The sequence below is a fragment of the Chaetodon trifascialis genome, chromosome 16 (assembly GCF_039877785.1).
Source record: "Chaetodon trifascialis isolate fChaTrf1 chromosome 16, fChaTrf1.hap1, whole genome shotgun sequence".
In the NCBI taxonomy this organism is placed as follows: domain Eukaryota; kingdom Metazoa; phylum Chordata; class Actinopteri; order Chaetodontiformes; family Chaetodontidae; genus Chaetodon; species Chaetodon trifascialis.
In genome coordinates, this window is record NC_092071.1 from 7665242 (window position 1) to 7686546 (window position 21305).

General features: G+C 41.3%; 1 protein-coding gene across 1 annotated transcript in view; it reads left to right on the forward strand.

Annotated features, from left to right (window-relative positions):
- Nucleotides 1-19109, forward strand: part of jakmip2 (janus kinase and microtubule interacting protein 2) — a 31216-nt gene extending 12107 nt beyond the window's left edge. Inside the window, exons 2-24 of the mRNA XM_070982705.1 lie at nucleotides 4672-4920; nucleotides 5417-5671; nucleotides 5959-6201; nucleotides 6338-6547; nucleotides 7198-7296; nucleotides 7441-7587; nucleotides 7699-7839; nucleotides 8545-8601; nucleotides 8720-8842; nucleotides 8991-9119; nucleotides 10311-10394; nucleotides 10666-10728; nucleotides 11061-11159; nucleotides 12290-12391; nucleotides 12585-12638; nucleotides 12725-12790; nucleotides 12886-12954; nucleotides 13551-13628; nucleotides 13775-13825; nucleotides 14443-14595; nucleotides 14732-14797; nucleotides 15171-15247; nucleotides 16700-19109. Of these exons, the coding sequence (XP_070838806.1) occupies nucleotides 4792-4920; nucleotides 5417-5671; nucleotides 5959-6201; nucleotides 6338-6547; nucleotides 7198-7296; nucleotides 7441-7587; nucleotides 7699-7839; nucleotides 8545-8601; nucleotides 8720-8842; nucleotides 8991-9119; nucleotides 10311-10394; nucleotides 10666-10728; nucleotides 11061-11159; nucleotides 12290-12391; nucleotides 12585-12638; nucleotides 12725-12790; nucleotides 12886-12954; nucleotides 13551-13628; nucleotides 13775-13825; nucleotides 14443-14595; nucleotides 14732-14797; nucleotides 15171-15221 (2469 nt within the window). The 5' untranslated portion in view covers nucleotides 4672-4791 and the 3' untranslated portion in view covers nucleotides 15222-15247; nucleotides 16700-19109. The remainder of the gene's footprint in view (nucleotides 1-4671; nucleotides 4921-5416; nucleotides 5672-5958; nucleotides 6202-6337; nucleotides 6548-7197; nucleotides 7297-7440; nucleotides 7588-7698; nucleotides 7840-8544; nucleotides 8602-8719; nucleotides 8843-8990; nucleotides 9120-10310; nucleotides 10395-10665; nucleotides 10729-11060; nucleotides 11160-12289; nucleotides 12392-12584; nucleotides 12639-12724; nucleotides 12791-12885; nucleotides 12955-13550; nucleotides 13629-13774; nucleotides 13826-14442; nucleotides 14596-14731; nucleotides 14798-15170; nucleotides 15248-16699) is intronic.
- The last annotated feature ends 2196 nt before the right edge of the window (nucleotides 19110-21305 follow it).

The following is a 21305-nucleotide window of genomic DNA, read 5'->3' on the forward strand; positions in this document are numbered from 1 at the left end:
TGAAAATGGAATATGACAGTAATCAGATTGACGTGGGCTCACAGCAAATTCGTATCTCGTCTAACCCTTCAGAATAGTGTCTGGCTGCTGTGAATGGTTTGTAGGTTAATACAGTATTAGTAGCCATGGTGAGTTGTGGTTGCCTTTGTATGATGTTGTATTCAGTTGGACCAAGATGAATATAGATGAATCATCAGTGAATCATGGTCACCACCACAGTAAATCTTTTCGCTCTTTGAGAACTAGTTATTGTGCAGATTACTGCTTAGCTTGACCAGCCAAAGAACAAAAATGAAAATACTATTACAGTACGATAACACAGCTCCAACTAACGATTATTTTCATTTTGATTAATATGCAGGTTATTTTCTCAGTCAAATAATTGTTTAAAAAAATGTGAGAGAACGGTGGAAGATGTCCATCAGATGTTTCCAGAGTCCAGTCCACCATATTTATTTTACAATGATATAAAACAATGAAAAGTAGAATACCCAAATATTGTAGAATGATATGCGGTTAATCTTAAAAAATAAATGGATAATTGCTAATCAAGTTTTTAACCACTGCAGCTCCAAAATATAACATACCACTTTCTGATAAGGGACCCTTTATAATGGTTTTATTAATTAGAAATATTGGCTTCAGTGGAAGTTATTATTACAATTAAGCGTCACTGTGTGTTCAGACAAAAGACAGCATGTGTGACAGCATAGCAAGCTTGTACATTCTGTATCAGAGCACAAATTGCATATAATAAAAGTAACTTTGTTCAACATATCTACAGCTCCAGAAGTTCAAGCAGAAGAGGTTATGAATGTCCAAAAACTAACCTACTCTACTAATAAATTTTTTCAGAGGTCAGGATACACTTTCTATACGTGCATAAGTTGTACGAAAATAAGCTGTGTACATATTCATGTACTCCAGAAACTGTCAACTTTATCTGCTGCTCTTTCAAAAGAACACACGCAAGAGCAGGCAGGCGTAAACAAAATCTAGCAAACAGCAAACACACAAAGTCAAGTAACCTGAATCTCCCTCTGCAAAGCCTTGCATATCCATCAAATAATAATTGATCACAGGCATTAGCGTCAGCTTGTTCCAGTCCATTACCAAAGTGAAACTATTCCACATTCTAAATCATGTTTGAAATTGCTACTTTGCCTTTATTTCCACATGATGTGCTGACATGTACTTTGTGTACAGTTAGTAATCCAGTGGTTTTCATCAGTGTTTTTTTGGACAACCTCCATAAGTGATACTTAAAAAGAGCAGCAGCACTTTCAAAAGGCCCCATAACACTGTGGAGTGATGAGCCCATGTAGACTAAACATGGTGATGATGATTGCTTCATCTCTAATCTGTGTCTCAAAATCTTTTAAGCAATGTTATGTCATCCCTCCTCAGATTATGACAGACACATCTAACTCCTCCTGAGTCATCATGGCTATGCACGGTGGTGTGCACGTTCATATGCACGTGCACTTTTGTGCGTAGTTAAATTAAGTGTACAGTAAGGAAATCTTTCAATGTGTTTAGCATGCATCATGATTTCTATACCATAATGAGATCTAATTTTAAGAGCTGTTTCAAAGTGAATATTCAAAAGATAATAAGCATCAAAGGAGGATCTGAAATCAGTGAGTACACAGTGTCATGTCTGTAGACATGACAGTTATGATAAATTGTGTTAAAGCCTCAAGTGATTGAATGTAGACAGGTGTACCACATGAGCAGTCATGAAATTTCTGTCAGCAACACTCACAGCATCATAATAATGTGCTGTGTCATAATGTGACTTTAATCAATTGACTGACCCTAATCACAGCTTAACGCTTGTCATACTGTGCAGGAAGTATGGTGTGCACCATGTGCACCATGTGCACAGCCAGTCAGATAATTCTTGGAAACAAGTATGGGATTTTGTAATGAAGTTAGGTTATATTGGGGCAGTGCACATAGCAAGTAAGTATCCACACAGATGTCTGAGTTTTAAAGAAAGAATCAGGAAATCTCGATAAAGCTGGGTAGAGATTATAATTTGACTTGTTGATTTCTAGCAGAAAAACAGATTTTCCCTATAGTTAGTATTAGGAAACTTAAAAACTATTTGCCCAAAAAAAAAAAAAAATGGAGCATTTACAAAATCTTGGTGGGCACTCGTAAAAAAAAATTATTTGGCGTATAAAGTAGCTATATTTAATGTGACATGAGCCTTTTCAACAACTAAGATTTAATTTAAAAGGAGCCTTCAGTATAAACCTCTAAATAACAGTTTAAGATGATGATCATGAGATCATGACAGTATTTAATCAGATCAATCTAATTTGGCTTACCAAAAACTCTGGTTGGGCGGGATGAGGCTAGATTTAGATGTCCGACACGTCAAAGCCAGTCTAACTTCAATGGATGATTTCATCATCGTGGGTCTGAATCATTGCATAGCACAGCCTCAGATGTTTCACAAAATTACAGACTAGTAGCTTTGAGTAGTGTCAACAGAATCAAAATGAGTGTAATGTTCCTTCTTTATTGATGCAGTTCAGATAACTGCAGTTGAAAATTTTTGAAAAAAGCTTTATTTCATCCCCACATTTAGTCATGCTGATGTGTTGACCATGGATGAAACACAATCATAGACTCCACTATCCAGAACTGCATCATCAGTTTGTAGACTGAAATAAATCTGTTCTGGATTTGGGAATTAAAAGCTTACTTCACTTGGTGCATTGAGCTCAGTAACGTTATTCAGCAGCTCTGATCACCTCACTGTTCATTGCATCCAGCCACGAGTCTGCAAGACCCACATGTCGGCTATAGCATAAATGTTAGCTAGCTAACATTTACAGCCAACTGTCTGACACTGTTCCCTAACCAAAGACGTTTTAGAGTCTATAGCTGTAGCGTTAATGTTATTTACCATAAGCAAATCTGTGGTGCTCGCTTGTTTGGTGATGGTGAGCTGTCTGAAGCTATGTTTGGATGGGGACTGCATGCTAAGAGGAGAGTCGTCTATTTTCCATTTTTCAGTTGCAGGAGCTGCAACTTTCTTTATAATCATATTGTACAATGAGTTAAGCTACTGGTCTGTTACAGCAACACAATTTACTAACAATTTCCAATTTGTCAATTAAGAACAAAACCGCTTCAAAGCCGTCCCAGGTAGCCTCTGAATCTGAATTTTATGGTCAGCTCTCATTTTGAAATTGGTCTGTCATTGCCGAATTCTGCTGCATCAAGACTGGATTTTTTTAATGAGCGGTTGCACACAGGTTGTGAAATATTCTGGGACGCAGCCAAAGGATAAAGAACTGTTAATTATTGAGAGCAAGCAAGGGGCAGTCACATTCATTACTTCATGGAAAAAAATTAGAAAGAGTTTTATCTACAGAGCTTCAGGAGCATTTGAAATGCGTCACGGTTGTCATAAACTCACTTAAAGGGACATAAAAAAAACAAAGCAGCATAAAACATGCAAGAGGCATAAAACTTGTAGCACGACTGAGGAAGGAGACGTCAATAAAAGAATCATGAGCCACAATTTTTTGATTGTATCCCACTGATTAAACCATTAAAAAAGGTTAAATGTCACAATGTGTCTCCACCAAGTTAAAATTGAACACAAACGTAGGCTTAACATAAAAGGATGGCACTGATGGAGGATCAGTATTCTTCTGTGAACTGAGCTGGCCCTCAAATAACTCAAGAATGTCTGCTTAATTAAAAATTCCCTGAAGAGAAATGGTCTTGCCGTGGCAACTAAAATGCTCACTGTGAAGAAAGTGAGTTTGGCTGGTTTGCAGTCCATTCAAAAATGTTGAGTCTTTGTCATCATCATCTCATCAGCCCTCCTGCTTATATAAGCCTAAAGTATGTCTGTCTCAAGTACTCAGCAGGTCTTTGGCTTTCAGCTGACCTCAAGCTGTGAGTAAAGAAAAGGCAAATAGTAGGGTAGAAAGGATTACTGCTGACTTTGCATTCCGACATAACCAGTTGTTCAAGAAAACACTCTTCTGGTATGCTCGGCATTTGTTTGTTAAGTTTAGATTAAAGCAAATATCTCATCCAACCCTTGATCTCTACTGCTTGTTGAACTCTTGAGCTTGCCACTAGGACATATTTCTTGCACCGCACTGATACATGGATGTCACTGTACCTTACTACTAATACTAATACTGCATTTACTTACTGTTTACTACCTGTTTACATCTCTTTTTATACCAGAACACATCACACTGTAACTAATGTGTGTGTCTATGTATGTATATAGAGAAATTTTTACTCACCTAAAATAATATATGTATGGATGGTGTAGGTGATGTGCTATGGAGGTGTTGACGGTGCATTGTATGAGCATTGTTGGAGGGAATCTGAGAAATAAGAATCTCATTGCTTCACAGCTTCAAACTTGAAACATACTTAAAGGTAGCAGGCCGACTGCAAACATCACCGGCTGCAGATAATTTTGTGTTTGTGACATATTCTTTTGGAGGTCATCTTTGTGGCACCACCTAATCTAATGTTGAACTCAAAAGGCATGACAGCTGTCCGTCACAAACAGTTACGACAGTATATGACAAGCATGTGATGTCTTTTTTAGATATAGAAGACACTGAGTAATAACATGTTTTTTATTTTATGTTTTCTCTTTGTCTCTCCTCTACCCCCAAGCCCTTTTGTCTGATAGGAGAATGAGGAAGAGGAGGAACTGGAAAACCTTGGGAGCGCCCTGGAACGTTTCTGTGAAGTCTCGATGAAAGCATCAAAAGAGCGTCTTTAGTATTTGACTCAATGGCCAAGAAAGGGCGTACGAAGGGCGAGAAGCCCGAAGCGCTCATCTCTGCCCTACAGGCAGCCAATGAAGATCTCAGGTCCAAGCTGACTGACATTCAGATAGAGCTACACCAAGAAAAATGCAAGGTAATGTACATCAACACATGTACCTTTGCGCTGTATGTTTCAAATACTGCAGGTCACTTTCAGTGTAAGCTTAGTAGATTATTACTTCTTCAAAGTCTGAAGTCACATTGCTTCAGTCATTTTTGAAAGGACAGTCTGTAATGCTGCACTGTACATTGTACAACATGTAAACTATTTACATTGCCTTCGTAACATACTTGTTAATGTACATCTTTATGCCCTTTACATGAAGCTGATCAGGTGAAATGTTGAACATCTTGTGCGCCTATTGTGCGGTGTGTTGCATGCACTCAAAATGAGACATCTTTCTTACATTTGAGATTATCATAATTGTAACTCGATCATGTGAAATTTGGTTGGGAAAAACACAAAATTATTTACAGCTTTGTAACGATAACTAAATCCATTTCTATTGAATCAAGGAATGCTCGGGCCTTGGGCCACAGTACTACAAATAATAATAAATTTCCTCGTTTTTCTGTTGCTCCTCTCAAAGGTGAGCAAACTTGAGCGCGACAAGCTGCAGGAGGTGAAGCGAGTGCGAGAGCAGGAGCAGCACCGTCACACTGCCATGTTAACAGAGCAGCGGGCCAAGTGGCACGAGGAAAAACAGAAGGAGCTCCAGGCTCTCAGGGAAAACCTGACGCGGCAGCATGAGCAGGAGCTGGCCCGCCACGCCAAAATCAAAGACCAGGAGAACCAGAGGCTTAAAGCCGCACTGAGCGCCATGCGGGATGGCAGCGGAGAAAAGGTGAGTTTTAAGATTATTTTAAGAAACTGATATGCAGGAATAAAGAGATATATTTCACCCAAAACAAAATCCCAAAACAGGAGCTGTGGAACTGAACCAGGTCAGAGGGGCTTGGCAGTCACCTTCATTTCAGAGAAAAAAGCTCCTAATGGCAGGAGCACTAGAAATAAATACTCATTACTCACCTGTCCTTTCCCCAGATAATCTAAAAACAACATGTAAGTGTACTGTGAAAATGCTGCCAAGCCACATCAACGCCCTTCCTCTTTCTACTCCCACTTCTTCAGGTGCGCACGGCCCTGACCCTGGAAGCCAAGGAGGAGGCGCGCCGCTTCTTTGACCAGGAGAGGGTGAAGCTTCTCCAGGAGATAGCGGAGCTGAAGTCCTCCAAGAAGCAGACTGACGAGGCTCTCAGCAACATGATCCAGTCCGACAAGATGAAGGCTGGTGACCTGCGGGTGGAGCACCAGCAGCACCAGGAGCAGATCTCAAAGATTAAGTGGGACTGTGAGAGAGACATCCGCAGACTGGTATGCACAGTCACTGCAGTGAGGCCCACTGCTCATATTACATTGGATATCTATGCAGCACAGTATAGAAAAAATATAGAAAAAATAACGCTGTGTAGCAGGAGCAACACCATGTTTTCCCTCCCCTTCATTGTAGGTGGATGAAATCAAATCTAAAGACCGCACCATCTTTTCTCTGGAGAAGGAGCTGGAGTCAACAGCGGGTTTCTTACAGAAGCTGCAGCTTCAGAAGGACGCCCTGGATGAACAACTGTTCCTAGTCAAGGAGGCTGAGTGCGGCTTGGGAAGCCCAAAAAGAGAGATTCCGGGCAGAGCTGGAGACGGAGCAGAGCACTGTGGTAGCCCAGTAAGTAGAGGAGAACAGCAAGGAGACGTTTCATGTGCCACCGAATCATATCAAACAATAATTAAGAAAATGGGAGCCTTCCTGACTCTTGAACCCCATTTTTCCTCTTTAGCACTTGAGTACCACTCTGCAGCTTAAGTGCCATTGTGGCAGGACTGGTTTCAAGAGGTTTCTTGTTACAGTTTCACTAAAATCATATTGATTTGTTGGCAAATGATCTAGCTTTTAAGATATTATGGCAGAGTACTTTAGTAGTTAGTTTGAAGAGTAGTTACTGGTTACATAACACAGTTAAAACATGAAACATGTCCCATGAGCAGCTCCAAGTAACAAAAAAAGAAAGACAGCATCTTTGCAATTGTCAAGATTAAAGTGTGTCAACTCATGAGTTGTACATTTAACGTAATTTTGTTCTTCTCATTTAATTTATTTTTGCTTGAAGTCACCATCCTACAACATGCCGCTCATTCAGAACTTGTTATAACTAATAGAATTACCTAAAACGATATTTAATTATTGCACTGGTGTATAGCTACAAAGTACCATCTGATATTGCAGTTAAATAGTTGTGTTTTCTCTACACCTAGTATGTGAATGGATTAGTGAAATAATTAGTTGCTGTTTTGCTTTTGTTTGTTTGTTTGTTTCAGGACTTGAGGAGAAACCAGAGGCGCATTGCTGAACTCAACTCAACTATACGCAAATTAGAAGACCGCAACTCCCTGCTTGTCGACGAGAGGAATGAACTAGTATGACCAAATGATTAAGTTAACAGTTCTTCCACTCACCCTCTGCCTCACTTATTTTCATCTCTCAGCGCCTGTCTCCAACTGTCTGCTTTCCTCATGTCAGTCGCAGTTTAATATATCAACGTACCCCTTTCTCCCCACCAGCTGAAGCGAATTCGAGAGTCGGAGAAGCAGTGTAAGCCCCTGCTGGACAGGAACAAGCTGCTGAGCAAGAGGAATGATGACTTGACTCAGACTATCCAGAAGCTGGAGGAGAAACTCAAGAGCCTGGTCAAGGAGAACCTCGAGATGGTCAGCACGAAGTCACATTAGCATCATATGCATTTTGTACTTTTTTGGCAGGAGGGACAATCTGACTGACAGGTGGATGTCGTGATCTCTCTGTGTGTTTTGTGTCTGCAGAAGGAGAAGATCAGCTCCCATCCTCCATTGAAGAAGCTGAAGTCTCTGAATGACCTGGACCAAGCCCATGATGACCAGGAAATAGCCTTCCTTAAGCTTCAAGTCCTGGAGCAACAAAGCATGATTGATGAGCTGACAAGAGTGTGTTTTGTTCCTTTACTCTGGGGGGGCAACTTTGCATTTTTTCCTGAAGTGTCTTGGCAGTTGGGGTCATCGGGGGTTAATCCTGAACGGAAAGAACTCTAGGGAAACATTCACAGTATCATTTGAGACATGTTTTGACCTTTTTTTCCACATCATTGATTGTCTTAAAACTTATATAATTGCTTATTTGGATGTTATTTGCATATGAGATATTCAGCAGTCTACGTGCAGTTCCTCCATCAACTAAATGTACTTGTAACAAGTAACTCTGTGTGACTTATTTTACAAATATAATTAAGTAATAACCTTAATGATCAGGCTCCAGACACAGAGCGCCGTCTTGAAAACCTCATAACCACCACAAAACTTCTGCAATGTGAAACGCTAGAAACGCTGAATTAGCAATCATTGTCCACAATGTCCACAAGACCTAATGTGTAGAATTTATTTAATCATATGATGTGTTCAAGTTGCTCTCTCATGATTAACCTTCGCAGGGGTATTAGTAAACAAATTTCGGTGGTGGAAAGATTTGATGTAATGGCTCCCAACGTCCTCAGTGAGTCGAGTGAAAGAGTTTGTTGTTTAGCTGCGAGTTTGTTTCAGTGATGTGATTCTCTCTTTTATTTAATTTGAATGAAATGAAAACATTATATGTTCATTTTACAGTGGCTGATTATCTTTTTTCTTTCCATCTCCCAGGACCGAGAGAAACTCCTAAGAAAGAAAAGGCATAAAAGAAGTTCAAGGCCGATAAAGGTGCTAATAAATGAATTTGCTGTCACACTGCGGGAGTAAATGACAGCAGAGGTTTATTCAGGACATTTCCCATCAGAGATTTTTAGATCTGTAAATCTTTCAACCTTCTTCTCTGCAGAGGCCCATCGTAGTTGACACCTTCTTTGGGTATGATGAAGAGTCTATGGACTCTGAGACGTCCTCTGTGGCTTCCTTCCGGATGGACAGAACTCCTGCTACTCCCGATGAAGACCTGGAAGAGGTGAGAGCTGCTGCTGCTACACCTGCTACTTTTATATCAATACCCATTCTGTTTTAATTCATGACTTCCAGCACCACTGTCAAATCCAGACAGTTGCTTCTGACTAACCTCTGACTGACTGACCTCTGGCCTGTGTGTGTCAAACAAGGGTCTATGCAACGAGGAGTCGGAGCTGCGTTTCCGTCAGCTGACCAGAGAGTATCAGGCCTTACAGCGAGCCTATGCCCTGCTGCAGGAACAGAAAGGAGGCATTCTGGATGCTGAGATGGAAGCAAAGGTATATACAGTACACATGGAGGAGATCACTGTTTTTTACTGCTATTAAACTTATTTGTGTCCTCAAATATTCTTAGTTTTGATCTATGGTTTTCTGATCTTCTGTGTCTTCAAAACACCACTTTTAACCACTACTTTTAGTTCATAAAGTTGCAAAAATTACCATCACAGATACATTCAAAACAGCCTTTGCAGTGAGGCATTTTGATCAAAGTCACTGTGTGACAATCCAGTGAATGTAATTGTATAAAACAGGGGTTCTCAAACTTATTACACAATTATCCACAGATTGGTGATAACAAAATAACATTGAATTGATTAATTAATGTGACATCGCTTGTGATTGGGCCAGCACGAAACTGAGGCAGGAGACGATGCTCAGATCTTTCTATGTAACATTAATATGTGAACTCTAGGGAAATTGGCCACATTGCCTAAACTTCATGACGTACTGTGGCCCTTTCATAACTTGAGGCATGAAAGGTCTTTCAATACCCGCTGATTACCTCGGAAAAGGTTGAAGCGAGGTCATGTTACAATCGTGGTTGTGTCATATGGCTCCCATGAGGCTGTGGTTATCGAGTTAAACAGAATCTGATTATCCCTAAAATTAAACAGTCATCGTAACACATGATTTTGAAAATAACTTTTATTATTTATTCTGATACATAAATGGCTGTTTCCGGACCACATTGGTTTCTTAGTGGATTTTTATGTAAAGAACATACATGTAGAGCAGTGGTTCTCAACCTTTTTTAAGCCCTGAATCCCTTATGATGAGCTGACACCACGTGTACATGAGAAGTACACTCACAAAGTCTCATTCAAGTCAAGCCACCTGTGGTTCTTCAGTTTTCCTGTAAGAACATGCAAGTGCTCAGAGAGGGAAGAGGACCCTGCAAACTCTGTTCACTGAAAAGCTACTTTAAGGGTGTCAGGGAGAGAGATGCAGTTCAGTAACATGGATATTTGCAGTCCAAACCAAATTTAACAAAATACCACGAGAGCTACAAGCAGGCAGTACACTTATGGACATCACAGAAAGCATCTCAACCTTCGGCCTCACATACATCAGATGTTAATTATATTATTGTATGTCAAACAAAAGCATCTCTTCCGCTGCAATACCAGCATAGACCCCCTACTTGAGAGCTCTAGTAGCTAAAGACTGTGTGTTTCGCTCTTGTTTCAGGCTCAGGAGCAGCTCCAAGCAGATGTTCTCAGGTACAAAGCCAAAATAGAGGACTTGGAGAAGGAGCTGACCCTGAAGGGGCAGGTAGGACACACAAGTACATACATGAGTCAAGGCAGACGACTGAGCGCGTAGGGCAGTGGACAAAACACGTAGCAGTAATGATGCCATGCAGAGTATTCAGCACACTATGACGATGAAATAATAAGCTGTGTATTCTGTATTTAATTACAAAAAGCCTACTTCATATGTCATTCAGGCAAAAGCATACAGCAAAAAAGACAAAAACATAACAAATAAACAGATTGAAAGACGCAGCAGTGTCCTCACATCAGCTGTCTCTGCACTTGATCAGGACTCCAAATGGGTGGAGGAGAAGCAGCTGTTCTTACGAAGGAATCAGGAGCTTTTCGAGAAGGTTGGGCTCAACTTTTTGCTCAAGATGCTTGTGATTGTCGTGATTACACTTTTGTGTCGAAAGTGCATTCAAGCTGTTTTGATAATCGTGTTTTGTCACGGCACTGGTATCATTTCTGATGTCTGATGATGCTTGTTACAGATTTGGTAATTCACATTATTTAAAGCTTTAGAGCCTTGAGGTACTTTCCTACACTTATGACTTATTTAATTGCCACTTTATCTCCATCATATTGCTGAAGATACTGTAGTGTGGCTGAAATCTAAAATGTGCAGACAACGACCCCTTCCTGTCTCCTGTCGTGTTAATTGCAACTCTCTGTGGTGGCCCAGGTGGATAAGATGGAGTCAGAGTGCAGTCAGCTGCAGCAGGAGCTTCAGGACTCCAAAGACCAGAATGAACTGTTAGAGTTTAGGATATTGGAGCTGGAGGTGAGTCACAAATAGTTTCCCACCAAGTGAAGAGAAATCTCATATTAACATTTTTGACATTTATTGTTCAGTTTAAATGTCTTTTCACGCTATTGGTTTTGCCTGTTAAAACAAGATTTTGTCTTAAATGAATTAAACCAAAATTCAATGTTCTGTAACACAGCAGTTCTTGGCCACCCTTACACGGTACTGGTGTGGGTTTTTCTGCTCTCTTTTCCAGCTACAGTGAACTCAGAGATGATGTATTTTTGGAAAGGTACAAACATTGAGCCATGTCATAAAGCTGGAGGAAGTAAACTACACTGAGGTTTAAAAAACTCTTCATTATAGCACTTCTTTTATAAACTACTACATCAGTGGAAGCAGAAAAATGAGTATTTATTTTCATAGTACGGCAGAGACATCTTTCTTATCAACTAAAGCTCTAAATGAAGTCGATTGTTCTTTCAGAGAAAATATGTCGTCCAGTTCATTTAATCCAACATCAGCAGCTGCCATCTTGGTTCTATATGAAGAAACACCTCGATGGCACTGTTCTGTACAGTCATCAGATCAAAGCTGGCTGGAAAGCTGCAAATCTGTATGAACAGGACATGAACCAGGCGCCTCTGCCAGAGCAAATAAAACATGTGCTTACATTTTTGTCTGGTTCCCAGGCTTCAAAATCGGGATTTAAAAGGAGCAAATGTCCCTTGATGTGCAGTGACTTGTGATTGACCCGTGACCACATGCCTTGATAACTGACAGCGGTCTTTGTGATCTGGCTGTGCTGCAGTGCAGGTCCTGACAAGAGGAGAACAGATGCATGGGTGTAGATACAGTCCAGTAAATGTGGGTGGTCAGCATTTTCATGGCTGAACAAAGCAAAGAGCACCACCTGCTGAAACCTGAGCATCAGCACTGAAAAATTAAGAAAAAGTCATGGGTGGAAAGGAGGATTGCAGCAGGGAATGTTGGCAAACAGCGAAAACACAACAAGGAAATGATGGGAATTGATCTTGAAGGTTGCCTTGATCAAATCCTGGAGCCTGATTTGATGCTAGTTGCGTTCAAGATTATTGGCAGTGCGAGTGTTTGTGGACACAGAGCAGAGTTCCTTTAATAATGAAATACGGACATCTGTCTTGCAGGAGCGTGAGAGGAGGTCCCCACCATTCAACCACCTAAGAATGCATCCCTTCTCTGAGGGAGTCAGTGCACTGCAGATCTACTGCATGAAGGAGGGGGTCAAGGTATGCCAGAGGAGAACTCCTGTCCTGGTTTCTCAAAAGGGATCCCTGTGCTGCAGACCCCACTATTCTTATTTATCTCTTATTCTTACAGCAGTGAACTTAGAGTTTAACAAGCAAACATTGAAAGTGAAAATGAAAGATAAAAGGCATTTTATTTGTCAGCTCCTGATTGGTTTTTATCACTTCTTTGCAGGATGTGTGCATACCAGATCTCATCAAACTTCTAGATATCCTGGGAGACAACGGGGTAATTCATACTGAGTTAACGCATCAAAACTGTGACGATATAACAGGAACATTATTAAATCAGTGACTGTTTTTGCTCTCATGCAGAATTTAAGAAATGAGGAGCAAGTGGCCATCATTCAGGCGAGCACTGTTCTGTCACTAGCAGAAAAGGTACGTTTGGAAACTCGATTCATGACGTGAAAATACCAGCACAGAGTGTAGTTTGAGCTGTGCCGGCTCATGACTTGCTGTTTGTCGCCCTCTAGTGGATTCAGCAGATTGAGGGAACGGAGGCGGCGCTGCACCAGAAGATGGTGGACCTGGAGATAGAGATGGTGAGTCACAACAATCCTGCTCAGCTTTTTGTTTATTTTTTTTTATACATGATTTGACGTTGTGGTTTACTTCTGTTGCGTCCTGCTAGAATATCTGTTTTCTTACTGTTTATGGCTCTCAGCGTTCTTATTAAATAAGCCTGTTGTGCTTTTTCCTCACACTGAGCCGATGTTATTAAGTTATATAACTGGTATTTCATCACATGTTGTCTTCCTCCTGTGGGATGAATGTGTGTTTTAGCTCCAAAAGTGTCTTCAGCCAATATTCGAGCAGCAGTAAATTCTCTTGCACTCCTCTGCTTTCCAGACATGAACACCACGTGTCTGAAACAGCCCCGCAGCATCAGGTCTTATTTAGTGGCACTTTATGCAAAACAGATGAACTGCGGCTGGGCTTACTTACTAATTCTGCAGTCTTAACAAATGCCCTGCTTAGCCAACACAAAAGTTTGCACCCCTGACAGTAATTTGCAGCTGGTTTATTCAATATCCCCGTGGTACTCAGACCTGACCAGTTAAATATTTATTTAATTTAGGCATAATGTTGCAGTTGAGTTGCAAAAAAATAAAACAACTGTCTCTGGTTATTTGTGCAGGAGATGTTCTGTAAACAGAAAGGATATCTGGAGGAGGAGCTGGACTACAGAAAACAGGCCCTGGACCAGGCCTACATGGTAAGTGGGGCCAAAGTCAGAGTGTTGGGACTCATTTATAATTCATTTTTTAGGTGAAAACTTGGTTTTAGTGTTTTTTAGGGTTATGCATGGAGTAGTTATTCTTATCAAAAGTGATAACAGCATTTTTTTTCTCTTCCCGACAGCAAATCCAGGAGTTGGAAGCAACGTTATACAACGCCCTGCAGCAGGACAAGGTGCCTCATATCACATCTCACAGCCCTCTTTTTGTAAAAACTGCTCTAAATTTCACGTAAAATACCTTGTAATGGGTAAAACATCAGCCGTTGTTACATTCATGGGGCGGCTGTGGAGGTAGAGTGGTCGTCTGCCAGTCAGGAGGTTGCTGGTTCAGTCCCCGGCCTCGGCAGTCCACATGCCAAAGTGTCCTTGGGCAAGATACTGAACCCCAAAACTGCCCCCGATGCAGTCGCCATCGGTGTGTGGATTCATATGTACACCGCTTTGGATAAAAGCATCTGCCAAATGACTAATTGTAATTGTAATTCATGTCCTTCGTGTACTTAGATGGGTTTATCAAATTAAGAAAACAGTTTTGAGAATGTCAAGAAATGCATCACCAACAATTCATGCATCCTTGTGATCACGCACTTGTTTGGAACATCTGCATTATCTGCACAAAGTCTACATGACTGATTAACTGATTGGAGCCTTTGCAATTATGAACACAGAAGCATAAGGTTCCCAGAAATCTTATGACGATCCTTGAGGCTTCTGCTGATGCTGATGCAGAGCGCTGTGGATAAATACATGACGGTATCCTCTGTGTCTGATGCCTGTCTTCGTCCTCCAGGTGATAAAGTACGGCGAGCCTCTGGATGAGCTGCAGAAGGACGAGCTGCGGACGGCGGTGGAGAAGCTGAGGAGGCAGATGCTGCGGAAGAGTCGGGAGTACGACTGCCAGATCCTCCAGGAGAGGATGGAGCTGCTGCACCAGGCGCACCAGGTCCGTCTACGCCTGTACCGGAAACTGGAAACGAGAGAACACACCCCTCATTTTCAAAGCTGCTGTTAATGGCATGTGCCTCAATCTGCCTCTCTGCAGAGAGACACCTTAACTTTTCCTCTCTGAATATTTGCAGAGAATTCGAGACCTTGAAGACAAGACAGAGATCCAGAGGAGGCAGATTAAAGACCTGGAGGAAAAGGTAGGCCATGTTTGATGTCTCCCTCTAAAGAAATGATGTAGATGATGATCAGCAGCTTTAGACCTTTGCTTACGGGTAGACAAGAGTAAAGGATTTTTCAGCCTCTAGCCTGTGGAATCAATATTAAACTGAATTTTGAGGGAACAGATGAAATGGTGCGCACTTTGTTTTGTCACGTTTTGTATATGAAACCACTCACAGTAAAAATGCCACGTCAGATATTACACACACGTGTGGTTTCATGGATGCTGTTCCAGTTTCCCTGCACAGTGAACCTCTGTTTCTGTCTCTGCTGTTACTAACATATCTTGAGTGTTCCTCTAATTCTCTCACTCTCTTTGTCCCTCCTTCGTCTCTGTCTTTCTTTCTCCAGTTTTTGTTTCTGTTCTTGTTCTTTTCTCTTGCCTTTATCCTTTGGCCTTGAAGTGCTGGGCGTGTCCTGTAGCAGAGGTGAGTCCTGAGGGCTTTGAGTAGAGAGTTCAAACCACCGCTGTCTCTCTTCTGGACCTCGGTCAAATACTTTTCTATTAAAGCAGCACTTGCACAGCAAGTGTTTTGGCTCTGTGCAGCCACCAGAGTGAAATCTGGGAACACTCCAGCTGCAGAGCCTCAGCTGGCCCCGACAGTGCTCAGTCGAGATGCATTTCTGTTGCATTATTAAGACTTCCTGATATGAGCATCTGACCTTCAGAAGAAAAGCACAGGATTTATAAGTATTTCTAAAAATAATGTTAAAGTAATCTAATTTGGTATTTACTTCTCATACACATGAAATTAAAGCAAACTAATGTGGAAATGGTGTCTTAATTGAACCTAAATGAACTTCTCTAGGCCTGTGATTAATTCTCACACTAACTTTTAATCCATAGCTACAACTACAAACTGCATCATGGTGCCACTTTGAGACAATCTGCTCTTTCTTCCCCACAGTATGACCACTGGGCAGCTCAGTGCTTTCCAGAGGCAAAACCTGTTTGACCCTGGTCTGCTCACTCACCCTCCTTCACATTTCCATCACCTTGCCTTGACTTAGAAATGTTCAATAGTCATTCCCTCATTGTCTTTCCACTCTTTCTGTTAACATTCATGTTTTTTTCCATATCACCTTTACTTATTCAGAGTTTTCCAGGGAAGAGAGTCACCACCATCACCATCTTTCCCTCTCTTATGTTTTTGTTTGTTGTCTGTGTCTGTATGTGTTTTTTTCTTTCATACGACCTGACTTGTATGTCTGCAACCTGCTTGTGTACGTTTTTCTGCCACTTGGGGGCAGCGCAACAAGCTATAAAAACAACACTGACATCACCTCACTAAGTCATTGTGGCTAATGTGTCAGCAAACTGTTGCTTATTTACAAAGCAGCAGCTTTGGAGCAACGTTAGTTTTCATTTGGAGTCATGTCTCTGGCCGCCTGAAGAATGTTAGGTCCAATAATCACCTGCATGTTAGCTCTGTTTTGATCTCTGGTCAGCTCCTGAGAGAAATGTCTTTCACTTTAGCTGCTAAATGCTCCATTTTGTTCAGTTGCTAGCTGCTAACTTTGTCTACTGCTTGGTGCTGGTTATCAGGTGCTGTTTTTTTTTTTTGCTAAAAGCAGGTGCCTGTCTGCCTCAGCTAGAAACAATGCTGATGGCAGCACAGAGAGTGAACCAGTAAACCAAAGAAGCTTAAAGATGTTAAATTGCTCACTGGAGATGAGAGGAAGTGTGGAGTCCAGTGACGATTCTCTGTAGGACGAGCAAAAAATCCAAATGAAAGAACTGTATTCTGTCTATCGGAAAGCTTTAAGTCAAGACTTTGGACTTATAGTATGGATTTAATAAATTTCGATTTCTAAATGCTGTAAAATGTGCAGCGTCTGTTAGTTACTTTGACACAGTCTCCTCTCTCTCCGTCTCGCAGGTGGTGTGTCAGCTTGGAGATCTTGTTTGTGACTGCAGTGTTATTTCTTTTCCGGAGCGTGGAACAATGTGCGTAGCAGTGGCTGCTAGTGTCATAACATCAGTGACTGCTGTCAGTGTAGGTGGACGTGTCGTGTGCTGGCCGTGGACGTTCACACTTCAGATTTTATCCTTTTGTTTTTTTAACCGGGGTGTGGGGTTCTCAGGATGCTGCCCAGGAATTTTTTTAGAGCGGTGTTGGACATTAAACGTCTCTCCAAACAGCTGGGAGCACCATAAGACTGCAAGAACGAGACACAATTTGAGAGACAGCTATAGTAGAGGCGCACACACACACACACACACACACACACACACACACACACACACACACACACACACACACGCACGCACGCACATGCATATATACAGTTAACGGACACTCGTGCATGCAGATGCAAACACACACGAACACACACGTGCTTTGACAAATCCAAACCAAAGCCTGGGAAATGTTCTCTCTGCCATGCAGGGTAATAATATGTCATTCACCACCATTTAGCCACAGTGGGAATATAAACAGACGGAGAAGCTCATAGACAACGAGGCAAACAAACGGCCAGACCACAACTTCTCTTCTTTTCCTCCTCTTTCCTTACCGAACCTGGAAGGACGTTCTTCAAGAATGCGACCTCTTGGTGGACAGAAGCGAGCCAACTCAGGGTGCTCATGAGTGCAGAGGCCGTTTGGGGTCAGATTATAACAAGGGACGCTCGGGACACGGCGTGACACCGGCTGGCTTGTCCTCGCTGTTCCCAGAATGGTGCTCACACGAGACTGCTTGGACTCTCCGGAGGTTACACCTGGAAACGGACAGATCTCCACGGCAGAGACTGGTGTGTGCAGGCACTAAAGGGGGATACAGGACACTCAGGTTGACACGCCTTCACCGGACACGACTGAAGAGAGGTAAAAAAAAAAGGAAGACAGGTTATGGGGGGGATGTCACTCTCCAATCCAGCTCCACTCATCCTGGATCTCCGCAGAAAAAAGCTTCGGATTGTCAAACCGCTTCTTAATTTGTCTTAAAAACCAGCAGACTGTAAGAGCTTTACTCTCTGGTTGTCCTTTTCTTTTTTACAGCTCCCACCACTCAGATACTGTGTCCCAAGATTTCCACCGAGAATAAACATCCCTATCCTGTACTGTAATATATACATTTGTTGATATGTACATGTGTCTGAATTATTTCATGTAGTCCCCCTTTTTATTTCTGTGAATAGTTGCACTTTTCTTTTGCTCTCTGAAGCAGCTTGAACAGTTGTTGTACTCGGCAGTTACGAAATGAAGAGAAGGGTAAAAACTGCTCTGTTTTATTGTGGTGACGGCTGCAAAGATGAACTTTATTTCCTCAAAAATTATAAGTGAAAAATCGTCGAATGTGGAGTAACGGAATATTTGCCTCCCCTTCCCTCTTTTTCTGCCCTCTATCACACACTATACTGTATTAATTCTTCTACTGTCTCAAATGTGTTGCTCCAGTGGACCAGCAGGGGGTGCTGGTGTCTCCTGAGCGACTTTCAGCTCGCCCTTTAACGTTACATAATCTTTTAACAAACTTGTAAATATTTTCAGACTACCTTACAAAATGTCTTTATCAACTCTGGTTGGACGATTGGTCGGTTTAAACTTAATTCTAACAGCTGAATCACACAAAAAATGGACAAAAGCCAAATTCAACAGTTGAATTTCACAAGAAAAAAAGTTCTTCTTCTTCTTCTTCTTCTTCTTCACCCTTTTCTCTGTCCCAAGAAAACTGCAGATTCTCTCTCTCCCCCTCTTTTTTTTTTACTAACCAAAATACTCTTTGATACTAACAACCCTCTTTTACTAAACACAACTTGCCATTTAGACGTCCACAAAATGAAACAGGAGAAAGTGAATGCAACACAACACCTGCTCCACTTCTCTCCTGACAGACTAACTCTGCTCAGTCCTGCAATATTTACTAGTTGACCATGCTTGTTCCGTATATGTACTTGAGCTAGTATTTCTGCCGTCACGCCCCCCGGCCTCCATTCACAGGTCTAGGGTGTCCTGGCATCTCGTTACATGGCGGACAGTAGCTATGACCCACTCCATTCACTTTAAGGGGAATGACTGAGACTATTTTTGTGCAAACTCAGCTAACTAGCAGTTGCCTTAAATGCACTCCCCCCTCCCTTTCTTCCACAATTATATTTTCAGGCGGTTGATATTATCATGTATATTTTTTTGTTCTTATTTCACAGAGGACTTTTTTTTTAATCTTTACCCCGTCTGTCTTCCAGCGAGAATTTAACCCCTCCTCCTACTTCTACGTCTAGATTATTTAATAAACTGAAAAAAATGAGCGATGCTGTAAAAAATAAAAAAAATATCATGGCCTTTGACCATAAAGGATAAATTGTCGTCTTTTCACATGCTTGTTCCTGGTCTGCCTGGTAAGGTTTTGTGTTGCAGGTGAGCATTTTTAACCCTTGTTATATTTTCTTTCGTTGTTGCTTTACCTCTAAGCTTTCATAGTAAACTCCACAGTAAATTCACACAATTTTCAGGTCCCTATCAATAAATTGGAGCCTTTTTTTGCATTCAAGCTTAAAAAATACTAGTTTTGAGACATTTATCTAGTTACTTTATTTGTTATACTGTATATACTTTTTTCTCGTTAAAGATTATACTGTATAATTGCTATAATTCAGAATGCTCCATGCTCCAAAATTGGAGAAACAAATTTTTAACTCTATTAAAAATACAGTAAACTCTCATTTATACTTATGTGTCGTACGTGCTATCCATCTTTTAAAAAAGTGTTAGTATTGTATTTTTTGCCATTAGTTATTTAGCTCATCTGACAAAACAAGGTCCATTTAGGAGCCATTCTGGAGCTTTCTATGGTTTTAAAGTGCTCAGAGACGTGGATTTCTTTTGTCATCTGCTGCTTCCAAGATCAAGAATTAACTTTCATCCAATCTGTGTGTGTGTATGAGAGAGAGAGAGAGAGAGAGAGAGAGAGAAACAGGATTTCGTTTTACATTATGCAGCATTTTATTGACTCCTGTCAGTGTGTGTTAGTGTCTGTCATCAGTTGTCCCGGCTAATGGAGTTCTGCACTGTACAGGTCAGGAAGAGGGAAATAGGTTTTGAGCTGTCATTGGTTATTCTCCCTGCACAGCGCGTCCTTTGCCGTTACAGGTCAGTGCACGCGAATGTCATTATTTTCTGTAATATTTAAAAAGTTTTTCGTAGCTTCATTCATAAAACCAGCTCAAACACACAGCGCTCAGTGTTCTGAGGCAGTTTTGAGGCTCGTGGTGCAGTAAGAGAATCATGAAACCTTCCTTCACTGCAGCAGTGAAGGCTTCTGTTGTTTCACGAGCTTGTTAAACTGGGCTTTTCCACTTTTTTTATATATATAGTTACACAGGACACAGAGCGGAGTCAGTCCAGGATAACAGTCTGTCTTTTCACTTTTCTGCAGTCATGACTGTCCTTGCCAAGCCAGAGGAGAACATGGCTCGAGCCAGGTTTTGTGTTGTACACGCTGCCAAAGGATGTCTGTTATAAAAGCACTTCTATCTGTCCTCCTCTCACCACTCACACAGAGGTCACTCTCAGAGTTCACATTGTGCACTGACTGAATAACTGCCACCTAAAAATGATTTAAAGGGATAAATAATGTTTTAAAGAAAAGAAAACTTGCCATTGAAAGAGTTAGTGTGCCATTTTTTTCCTCAAATCTGCATTGAATTCTGCACATTTCGCAGCTCATGGATGTATTTAAAGGTATGTTTGTCTCGTGGGAATGGAAACAGCTTCTACTGGAGATGCTTTTCCAGCACAGACCTTCAGCTAAAACCCATTCAACACCGCTCCATGAGTCATTCTGCATGACATGAAAAACCCTGTGCCACTGTGTGTCAGATAGCCCATCTTGCCGTAAGGGATACAAGACTGAAACGTCTGACAGTTCATCCTCAGAGGCTCTTTAACCTTATTTCAGCAGCAGCTGGTCAACAGCCAAACCAGCCCAGGCGGATGCAGCTGCCCAGTTTGCTCTGTTCAGCTGCTTAGCAACAGTAACTTCATGGCTCATACTGGTATTAAACATGTGAGACTGGGAACTCACTTTATTAGCTTTTTCATCTTTTTAACCAAAGCGAGAGTGAAGATTTATTTCCACAACTAGTTAGCAAAGGATATAAGAACGTAACAAAAAAAAAAAAAAAAGCCTCTCATTCATGTAAATAAATGCCTGTTGAGTCACTGCCTATTGCCAAATGAGGTAACACAAAAGTGACTGAGCCTATGGCACACTGATGAAAGAATTGCAAAGTTTATATGTTTGAATTTGTACAAACTGGGCCCCTGTGGCCACATTCCCAGAAAAGATGCTGTAATGAGTTACTGCTCATGCAAACTGAACATTTCCTACTGCTGCAGCTTCACTTTAAAAGCACTGAATTGGCACTTTTTTTTTTTACTTTTATTATGTAGTAGTCAGGAAATGTGTTTGTCATTGAGCTTTGCACTTGACAAACACATTGTCACTTAATCAAAAATGCATCTACAAAACAAAGACAAAGGTC